The following is an 11,241-nucleotide window of genomic DNA, read 5'->3' as shown; positions in this document are numbered from 1 at the left end:
CACGACCATCCAGCCATTCCTCAGAGCCTGTTCTGACTCATCCCCACTCAGGAAAAACCCACAGTAAAGCCCAGCGTATCCAGAGGGCAGACAGTAGCTCTGTTTCACTGCTGCAACAATTTGTTTCTGACTCGTTTGACAGCAAAATAATTGCTGACTGGTTAAGATGAAAGATGTGTTGCCTCAACAAAAAATTTCAAGGTGAAAATGCCTGAAAATTTATGACCCCCTCCCCCCCGCCACTCTCCTCCTCCTCCCCGAAAAAGAGCTTTTGCAAAATTATAGTAGTAGCAGTATCTTGTCGTACTCACTGCAGAGTTACAAGTATATTAACAGTACCAACGTAGTGGACGAGAAAAAAAAATCAGGATTGTTTTTTTGTTTATCCTAAAATCATCCAAAATTAGTGGTTGATGAACAAAACTCATCTGTATTTCACATAGAATTCTTTCTTCTTTTTTTTTAACCCCAAATGTTATTCAGTGTGATACAGTCTGTAAAGTACTGACAAATATTGTTCTCTAAAAGTTTTTTTTGTCTGTTTTTGTTGGCTTCTTCAGACTTTTTATTTTCTAGCGCTCAAGGACATTATTCAGTGAAAAATCAAGTGTAAAACAAACTGTGAAATCATTTATCTGCGCAGTTTGACTTGGCTCGTCTGGTGTTTGATCTGTGCGCTGATCAAAGTCACAGGGACAGGTGTAAGTAGATGAGAGTCAGTCAGTCAGTCATTCATCCCCCCCATCACCACACCCTTCTCTCTGTGTGGCCTGTACAGCCTTTGTTGCTGCAGCAGGATGAAGGTAGTCATGTTAAAGGTGCCATTAAAGCCATGTTAGCATGAATAATAAAGAGAAAATTGAAAATGAAGACAAGTAGTCACTTTGATTTATTTAACAGAATTAGATTTGCAGTCTTAAATAAAATGCACATGTTGCGCTGTTTAGTTTGATGTTTTGGACTTTGTTGTTTGGTTGAAGTTAAACTTGTGTGTAGTCCAGAAGAGGTGGATTTAATTTTATATATATCGGTGTTTTCTATTTGTCAGATGTTAGCACTAGTACCTACAAAGTTTTAGGATCCTAAACTTGTAGTAGCTAGCTTAGAGGCTATCAGAGAAATTACTTCAAGCTAAGCGAAGCAAAAGTTGGCTAAATGTCAAAAAAGTTTTCACGATATATCGTCTGATCAACTTAGCTAAAAGTTAGTTGAGATTTAGCTACTGTCTAAATGATACCAGAAATAGCTAAATGTTTTTTGGAAATACAGCAAATCCCTGAATAGCATTTTAAATACAAAAAAGTTAATCGTTGTTTCAGAAATACTTCACAGGCTCCTATAAATCTTCCCATTTATCAAACTAATACCAGAACTTTTAAGTTGTTGTTTCCACAGCCTCTAACCAAGAGTCTGGTTATAGACGGTGGGTCGTGTCCATTAACAGTTTATGTGGATGTGGGAAAAAAATATAAGGGTTAGCCGCACGTCAGTAGTGTGTGGGCTTCAGGAGCATTAAATTCCACATGAAGAGACGCAGTGGGTCTGACAAACCACATTAACGACAGACTGATTTGTTTGGTCATAAATTACACTATTCACCCATCAGAGGGCAGAGTTGTAAGTCGGAAAAAGATTTTGTTTTGGTCATGGACTTAAATCTCAGTCCGCATTAGTAAAGACAACGTGTCCCAAAGCACTGTGGGAATCCATTGTTTGCCCTCCATCCTTCATTAAAAGTCGACCGTCGCTCCCATTCTTTGGACTCATCACTCTGTGTGTCGCGCACCAGCGTTCTTTTCTTCCCTCTCCCCACTTGCCGGCTCCGTCCTCTTTAGTCATCCCTGCCTTTTATTCCTTCCCCTTTTCCACTTTCCTCTTTTATGTCCGTCCTCATCCCTACATTTCCATGATCCTCTCTGTCCCTGCACCACGGTTCCCTGTTTGGACAATGGAGGAATCTCAGGGCCTGGCTGCAAGGTGGGGGCTCGGGGTCGGGATGGGGGGGTGCTGCTTGGTGACTGACAGCCCTGTGTGGCGCTGCCGCTGCTTGGCCTTTGTCCTTCTGCCAAGAGAAATTGAGAGAACCCAGGGAGGTGGAGCAGGAGGAAGGGGGGAGGAAGCAGTTAGAGTAACATTCATGTGTAGGACTTTTTTTTTTTTTTTTTGGAACTTTGTGGTTTCTCCAAAACAAAGGGGGAAAGGATGCTCCGGTTGTACAGAAGTGCAGCTTCAGCCTGTGTTTCTCCATTAGTGTTGGCCTTGAATTGACTGAGCACTCGCTCACTCACTCACTCACTCACTCCTGCTGCTGCATGTGCTTTTAGTTTCAAATAACTCTGCACTATTGGATTGAGTAAGACGAGCGAGGCCGAATCCTGATGCCAAAGCTGTTTTGTGTTCCACGGCTATCGATGTACGGAGTTTATACATCAACACCGGCTGTGGCCGACCGTAGAAATGAGTGTGTACCATAATGAGCCTCACATTTTGGGTGAGTGACCAAGTGAGTCACTCGACCAATTCCTCTCTGTTCTTTTCATTTGTTTGGACACTGAGGGACTCCAGATCAGCACAAAAGCATGTAGCCCGACCCCACCCTGACCTCCCTCTCCTCGAGCCCCTCGACCCAATGGTGTGTTAGGGGTTTAGTGTGGAGTTTTTGAGCAATCGTAAGGGGAATGGATACTGGAAAGGGGGGGGAGCCGGGGCATTGAAACTAGGCGGGAGGTTGGGACAGATTTGGCACGAGATTAAAAGGCTTACGGACGTGTGAATAGGAATTCCAGAGGAATTGCAAAGAAAAGGAAGTGTGTGTGAGAGTAAATTGAAAAAACCTGCAGTGTTTTTTGTTTTTTTTTGAAGTGCCGTCAAATACTGTTATGGTGCTGTAAATTTGGCAAAACTGTGACGATGCCAGTGTAATCAGCGGCCTCGTTGATTGAATGCCTCGACGAGTTCAGACCTGTTGGTTTATGGCTGTGTCTGTGCAGAAGAAAAGAACATTTAAATGGATATTTATACAGTAGAGTTTCCAAACAATGAGCCGAAGTCGAGGCTGATGCTGTGGGACACACATGGAGCTGGGGGTCTGGAGTTTCTCCACAGTCTCCAGACACTCCACGGTCCTCTAGTGGAGGCTAAGTAGCGGTCTCTTGCGAGTCCTGCTCAGACTGCAGTCTGACGGCGTGAGTGGAGACGACCCTGAGCTAAATGGAATCACTTGACTGGAAACACTGCAGCCTCTGTGAGCGCCGCGCTCCAGCTCACTGCCCCGACGGAGAAACGTTCTCGTACAGAGAACATACAGTGGACACACTTGTTTCCCCACTTTACCTCTAGGGCGTCCGAAGCAGTCACATTTATTTAAGTGAGCGGAACGATGCGAGGAATTTTACAGCCTCTTACGCTGCACATTTACACACTCATTAACACTCCAACGCATTACCCCGGTGCTGTAGTCACACCAGTACAACAGCACGTATGTTTACGCACTACCGTGTTCCCCAGATTTCCGTGTGCTGTGCATGTGCAATGCTATAAAAGTACCAACAGTGATTTTTATTCTTCCAGACAATCATTTTCTCTGCCCATGGACGGTAAACTTAAACATTTGTAGAAGTAGAAACCAAGGCAGTGTGAATTAGTAGATCATACATTAAGCACTTTTAAGTGAAGAGTAAATTTTGCTGTTAGCAAGCAGGACCAAACATTCTACTGACTGAAAGTGGCAAAAAAATTATAGCTACATCAACTGAAAACTGGTAATTTAAGGTTAGGATTTCATCAAATTGAGGCTGTAAAGATGATATAATTTATTATCTAAATCTAAAATTCTTCGGAACCTGCATTTTAATGCTTTTAATGCACAAAAAGGACACAAAGTTGTCAAAAATGTTTGTAAGAAAAATATTTTTAAAAGGTCACATTCTTTTCGACGCCATTAATGTTATTTTTGTGAACAGATAAAAATAATTTAAAAAAACCCAACATATTTTAACTTTGTATCAAGACTTGTAATTCTACATTTTTTGTGCTCTCTTCATCTCGTCATCAGAGAATTCAAACAAATCTCTTCGACACAGGTGGCTCATGGTTGACTGGGCAGCCTTCACTCTATAATTATGTGGGATATTTTAAATAAGTACCCACACCACAGAACCCATTACTTACTAGTCCGACTTGGCCTCTGTGGCGAATACACAGACTCGTATCCTCCCGTATGTACAAGACTTCCAACTGTGTCTGTCCAGCTGTGTCAGTTCTCGTCACCGTCGTGCAACAGCTGAATGTGATCTGCTGAATGCATTTTTTCCTCTGGAATGTAAAGCTGTTCGAGAGGCTTTAGGCGTGACTCGGATATTTCACCCGCTGAAACAAACAATGTGTTGTTGATGTTGTAGCGTCACGTCACAGCTTCACGAGTACTCGGTAACATATCTTTGGTTATCAAAAAGCTAATCAAAATAAGCAAAGAAATCTCCATTGATAGAACTAAAAAAAAACAACAAAAAAATGATAATATAAAGTCATAGACAATAACTGGGATTTTCTGGAAAATCTTAACGCTGGAATCTGTTCTGGGAAATGTTACACAAGTCACGTTCTTAGAAACGGACAAACAAGTCAAACAATATCCAGCTCGGAAGCCTGTTTTATTTTTTGCTTAGTTTAGCTGCAGAACAAATGTTTGCTGATGATGCACTTGTGTTCACAGCGAGCCGGAAATTGATTTCAATCCTCTTATAGAACATGAAAAAAAAAATCTACTGCCTACCGTAGTTTCTGTCCTGCTGGTAGAAGTGAGCTGTATGATGTAGTGTACAGTACATGTTACTGTACATGCTCAGTGACCCCACAGTGCCCTCTGCTGACGCAGCATGTCCTCATCTGCGCCCCACAGTGCCCTCTGCTGACGCAGCAAGCATGTCCTCATCTGCCTGCTCAACTGGATCCTTTTTTTCTTTTTTTTTCTTGAGCTTCACTGTTGAACTCCACTGAAGTTACAGAGCCGTAAAGGAAACGACTGTGGTTCTCACTGACGTGACACCTGACCAGACTAACGTTTACATAACCGCTGACTGGGTCGGTGAGCCGACCGCACTGGTAGTAAAGTCTTTTTGTCTGTGAGAACATGTATTAATGCAGTAAAAGAAGAACTGATTCATCGATTAATCAACTTGAATCAATTAAAGAAACAATTGCAAAAATAATTCTAATAATTTTCCCAAATCAAAGCTTTAGTTTTCGTTGCCTCTAAAACATTGTTGTGGAATCACTAGATCAGTCAAGTCAGAAAAATAATGATATAATTGTCTGGATGGTATCAAAGTGGGGGGGCAGGGAAGTGTGTGTGTGCGCTAATACATTCATTTTTTTCACTGAGTCAATGTGATATCCTTAGAGTGCTGTTTCAGCTGAGGCAGCTTTTTTGGAGGTTGAAATGATATTTTCAGGTGAATTTATCTTCCTCTCCAAGTGTCACCTGTTCCCCCAGCCCCCAAGGTTACCCTCACCCGCCTCCCTCCACTGTGCCGACTCCCATCTGGGTTTGGTCCAATCACGTGTTTGTCCTCTCAGCTCCTGTTTCCTGTCCGTGCCACCTGATACCTGTCACCTGCTGCTCCGTGAGCCAACGCCCTCTTTGTCTCCCTCCCGGCTCTGTCCTTTTCAGTTGTTCTCTCCTTATTCCTGGTTCCATTCCCCTTCCAGTGAAGGTGGGGTTCTCCAGTGTGAGGGAGGCCCAGGGGCAGATTCTGGGAATATTGTGAAATATTTAACAAGCTTAATATTGCAACAAATACCAAATATAGATGAAATCCTCACACAAACAACTTTGCTGTTGTTGCTGTTGTTGTCGTCCCGTCTAAACACGGTTCAGTCCAAACCAGTTAAGAACAGGAAGTGTCTGTCATCAGCTGAACCTCCGCCGTTCCTCTGGCAGCGTAATTGCAGAGTCGTCTCCCGACTTCACCCAGTTTGTAACATTTTTGACAACCTTGACAGTCGACATCAAAGAGGTCTCGGCCTTATCTGATTCACTACATGTTTGTGCAACAATCAGGACCGGGAAGTGGGATGGGATCCTGTCGTCAAAGGAACGCTCCTTCCCTCCGCGCAGCCTCTGAGCTGCCCCGCAGCTTCAGCCGGAGCAGACAGTGGCTCCTCTGTCTCCTGCAGGAGCGCCGACTGATGGAAGGGTTAATAACTGAGTAGTTTTGGCCGCGTACGCTCGCTGCTCCCCACCGGCCCTCCTCGACTGTCAGTCTGAACCACAGATGACACACAGACACTCACAGAGCGGCTGCCAGAGGAATGCTTCTGAAAGCCGTCCTGTTCGACAACCAGGCTCTTGTGGAAGCACTTGGCACGGCCGCAGACGCAGCGCTCTCCTCGGCTCCCGTCTAATGCCACTTTGTTTGGCTGTCTGCGCCTTGGTGCAGAAGAGTATAATGATGAAGTATTTAAAAAGAAAAAAACATCTCCTCAAGAAAGCCCTTCTCTGAATATAAAAGACCTTTTTGATGAGTTTAAATCCTCTTAAAGTGACACCATAAAGAGGAAGCCCTTGGTTTAGTTTTACCATTAAGTCAATATGGAAAACATGAAGTGATATTTCTAATAGTTATTGTCCATTGGTGGTTATCAAGCTCTTCCCATCACTTTTGTGTTTGTTTTTGTGGATCGTGATCCACTCCTGTAGTAAATGTCTAAAGGAAGTCCACTGATGAGGTGTCCTTTGTCTCCTGTTTGCAGCCTTTCTTCAGACTACTGAACCTCCGGAAGCTCGGTCTCAGTGACAATGAGATCCAAAGACTCCCACCCGAGGTGGCCAACTTCATGCAGCTGGTGGAGCTGGACATCTCCAGAAACGGTAGGCAAAAAAAAAAAAAATTCATTCATGTTAGTGCGTCACTGAAAACACCACCTTAACAATTCTTACCTTCACCCAGACTGAACTCACCAACAAGTGGGTCATAAGATCATCACATGGTCACTGATTAGAGACACCCAATTTATATATTAATTTATATGGACTTTAGAAAGTCTGCCTCCCTATGGCAGCTTCCTGGCATTACTTATTGATGCTGACGCTGTTGTGCTTCCTCCTCACCTCCATCAGTCGTGGCATAAAACACAACTAAACAAATAAAATGGGTTTCATTGTAAAATCTGTAAAGAATAAAATTGATTTTTTTTTTAGGCCAGTGTGGCTGTAGTGACCACAACGTATTGATTTTCAGTTATTCCTCTCCGATGATTTAACGGTGTAGTCTGGTGCAGCGTCACTTCGCACCGATCTTCCTCCTCACGTCCAGGCCTGTCGATGCTTCCCTCACCTCTGTGAGGCGCTCTGTCTACGGCCTATAGGCTTCAATCATGAGTGGTGAAAGCAGCGGTCGGACTGGCGTGCAGTGGATCCATATCTGTACATTTGTCCGTGCACTTAGAGCATTACCGTTAGATGAGCTGAGAGTGTGACAAGGCCAAGGTCTTATTTCACTCACATTTATTTCTTAATGGGAAAAAGTTGACAAAGTAATCGATGACTTTAAACCTCCTCTTCCCTGCTGCAACTTTTAGTTCTTCCTTTCTTCTTCTCCTTCTTCCTTCTTCTTTCTTCATGACTTAAAACCTCCTCCTCCCTGCTGCAACTTTTACTTCTTCCTTTCTTCTTCTGTCTTCTTCTTCCTTCTTCTTCCTTCTTCTTCCTTCTTCTTCCTTCTTCTTCTTCTCTCCCTCTAACATCTGGTTCAGATTAGAAACAACTTAAAATGATCCAGTCTATAGAATGTCAAATTTTTCTCTCCTGCAGACATTCCTGAGATCCCTGAGAGTATAAAATTTTGCCGGGCTTTAGAGATCGCAGACTTCAGTGGAAACCCCGTCTGCAGGTGAGCCAAGTGGAACGACCCATCAATCATTCCTTTAACGCTGTGACAAAATGCTGTGCACGCCCACCAGGACCACCAGGAGGAGAGAGTGGAAATTGTTGTTTGCTCGCCATATTTGTTTTTCTGACATATTTCACCAGTGACAGTGTCAGCGCAGCTAAAAAAAAATAGATTTGTGGAAAGATTTTGTTACTTTGTATGAAGTATTAGCTCCCAGTACTTTGGTAGTACAAGCAGATACTCGTACTGGCCGGAGAAGTGAATGAAAATGAAGAAAATGTCATTTAAGGAGAAAATCATTAAATCTTCTTCTTCTTTTGTTACGTGCTTAAAATCACTGACGAAAGCTGTGACGGTGAACATTTTTAGAGTGAACTGAAGGGGTCAGTAGAGAGTGGGGGGGTTCAAAGTAGACACTCACTCTCCCTCATGCCTTTTCTCCCACAGACTACCAGATGGTTTCACTCAGCTCAGAGCGCTGGCTCACTTGGCGCTCAATGATGTGTCACTACAAGTGCTGCCCGACGACATAAGAAAGTACGTACACGTGCACCAATGGCCGACTGTCCTCATTTTACTTCTATTTTTGTTTTTTTTTAACATGAGGTATGATTAAAGGTCAGTTTAAGAGAAGTTCATCCAATTTCTACTTCAGACAAACGGGAATCCACGTTTGTAATCGGTGGAGAAGAAATAAAAAAATGTGGTGAATGTTTGGCTGATAATTGTTCGTAAGAAAAACGATAAAAGTCTGACTAAATTATATTGACTTTTGTCCTCATGTTCTCAACATAACAAACGTCTGTGTTGTTTGCACTTAATGAATAATCATTAGGAAACATTTAAGTTAAATGCCGTTTAATTGTAGTTGCCCCCCCGGGGTCTATTTTTTTTTTCATGATCCAATTGGAACACCATTAGCATAAATGGGTCTGTAATACAAAGAAGACTGGTCTGATTCACTGAAGGCCTTAGTGGGCTTTTAGCCACTGATGCAGATGGTGGAGACCCTCACCATGCCAGGCACCCCAGATGAACAGAGATGCCATCTGACTAACCAGTCTGCCTCTCCTTCTTCTCCCCTTCACACTTTACTCCCCTCCTCCCACAGCCTGGCCAACCTGGTGACGCTGGAGCTCAGGGAGAACCTGCTCAAGTCTCTGCCCACGTGAGTTCCGTGCTCCTTTAGTTTTGCAACAAATTGAGCAAAGTCTGTTTGTCCCCGTTGGGTATTCTCATGCATGTGAATTGTAAATCACAAATGCATCTGCATTTTTTTTCTAATCACCCCCGTGCTCTTCCGGTTCTCGCCTGCAGGTCACTGTCTTTCCTGGTGAAACTGGAACAACTGGACCTGGGCAGCAATGAACTGGAAGTTTTGGTAATGAGCGTTTGAACATGTTTGAGTTACAGAAATGATTTTAATGACACCCTGTTTATGTAATGGGGCTGCTCCCACCTGTGACCTTTACTCAGTCTGACAGTGTAATCAAGTTTCTCCCGTGTGCAAACACTCTGACACATTCTGCAAATATCCCCGTCACATTCCCACGGCGCTCGTTAAGATCCAAACCGTGTTAACAAAACACGGCAGAGCCGGTCCGTCCGACCTGAGGCCGTGCCTGCGCTGTACCCCGGTGTGAGCGCGGCGTGTAATCTGGGAGCGCCTTCCTGTCTCAATAGAACAGGGTAAACAAGCTAATGATCTGACGAGGGCGGGGTCGGAGCAGACGCCTGACATCATGATGGAACCTTGCCTTTCTGCATGTCTGCATTAAGCCCCAGCTCCACTGTCAGCGCCCCCCCCCGTATCCCCCCAACTTAACATAAAAAAAAACAAAAATGTATTATTAACCACTCAGCTGTTTAAAAACCACATCTGAGGCTGTGGCTCAGTGGTTAAAGGATCAGGTCTGTAATTGGAGGATTGCCGGTTTCCTTTCCGTCCCTGTGTTGAGCCAGCAGAAAAAGAAGTGTTTTGGTTTTGGTTTAGATCAGGAAGTGATGCGTCTGGTGTTCAACACTAGGGTTTTTCACAGATTTCTAAAATGCAATAACTCTGATTTGGCAGTGAAGTTTGTCTGTTTAAGGAACAGGAATTGTTGGTGCTCTGACCTTTGTCCTCCTTTAGAAGTTTTTACATTTTTTTTTTCTGGAGCTCCAATTTGAACATTCAACCTCCTCCTGTCTTTTAGCCCAACACTCTTGGCGCTCTCCCCAACCTGAGGGAGCTGTGGCTGGACCGGAACCAGTTGTCCTCGTTACCACCTGTGAGTACAGCCTCGATACAGCAACACTTTTTTAGAAGCTGCCCTAATAAAAAACCCGTCCTCCTCCCAACTTATCATACTGGTGATTTGTGTTTTGTTAACACTCTTATTCACGGGTCCGTAGGAGCTGGGGAACCTCCGGAGGCTGGTGTGTCTGGATGTGTCGGAAAACCGTCTGGAGAAGCTTCCCTCGGAGATCAGCGGTCTGTTGGCGCTCACCGACCTGCTGCTCACACAGAACATGCTGGAGGTCGTACCAGAGCTGTTAGGTGAATAACACACACACACACACACCGGAGGAAACTGGGAGGAAAACTAGTCCACTGTCCAAACAACAGTGGATGAGATGACATGAGAAAATAAGGAAAGTGACTTAAAATCTTGTTTAGTTCGTGTACGTTCTTGTTGAAGAGTTTTTTTTTTATATTACAATTAACAAGTATAGCAGCACAGTGCAGCAGAAGTGAAGACCCTTTCAACCTGCAAGAGCAGCACTGCCCCCTAGTGTACCAGTTGTTCGCTCACAATGACATTTTATTTACTGTAGGATTCACTTAGAAATAGTCAAAAAGAGTGACATACCAGTTGTTCGCTCACAATGACATTTACTGTAGGATTCACATAGAAATAGTCAAAAAGAGTGACCAATGTGCAGATTTAACTGTGGTTTTAAGTCACGTGATTAAAAATTATTAAAGTATATGAATTCACCGGTGGTGTGTCGTCTCCAGGCTGCCTGAAGCAGCTGTCCATCCTGAAGGTGGACCAGAACAGACTGACCCATCTGACCGACTCCATAGGAGAGTGTGAAAACCTGACGGAGCTCGTCCTCACAGAGAACCTCTTACAAGTGAGCAGATGTTGATCATGACTCCTAACGTCTCTGTCCCACTGGTGGATCTTACATTTGACCCTTGACCCCACCCATAATTAAATATTTGTATCGTCTTCCTCCTCTTTTACCTCAAAGTCACTTCCTCGATCCCTGGGCAAGCTGAAGAAGCTGACCAACCTGAATGTAGACCGCAACCGCTTGGGTGGCGTTCCCAAAGAGTTGGGCGGGTGTTCCAGCCTCAACG

At 44.0% G+C, this 11,241-nt stretch overlaps 1 protein-coding gene across 1 annotated transcript in view; it reads left to right on the top strand.

Annotated features, from left to right (window-relative positions):
• The window catches only part of scrib (scribble planar cell polarity protein), a 55,653-nt gene that overhangs the window by 13,269 nt on the left and 31,143 nt on the right, over positions 1-11,241 (top strand). Inside the window, 9 exon segments of the mRNA XM_017031633.2 lie at positions 6,754-6,871; positions 7,814-7,892; positions 8,340-8,429; positions 9,004-9,060; positions 9,210-9,273; positions 10,088-10,162; positions 10,287-10,431; positions 10,894-11,012; positions 11,133-11,241. The exon segment at positions 11,133-11,241 is cut by the window's right edge and continues 3 nt beyond it. Of these exon segments, the coding sequence (XP_016887122.1) occupies positions 6,754-6,871; positions 7,814-7,892; positions 8,340-8,429; positions 9,004-9,060; positions 9,210-9,273; positions 10,088-10,162; positions 10,287-10,431; positions 10,894-11,012; positions 11,133-11,241 (856 nt within the window).

This window comes from Cynoglossus semilaevis, chromosome 3 (assembly GCF_000523025.1).
Source record: "Cynoglossus semilaevis isolate Cse_v1.0 chromosome 3, Cse_v1.0, whole genome shotgun sequence".
In the NCBI taxonomy this organism is placed as follows: Eukaryota; Metazoa; Chordata; class Actinopteri; order Pleuronectiformes; family Cynoglossidae; genus Cynoglossus; species Cynoglossus semilaevis.
Note: the sequence above shows the minus strand (reverse complement) of the source record. Positions and strands in the feature narration are given on the sequence as shown.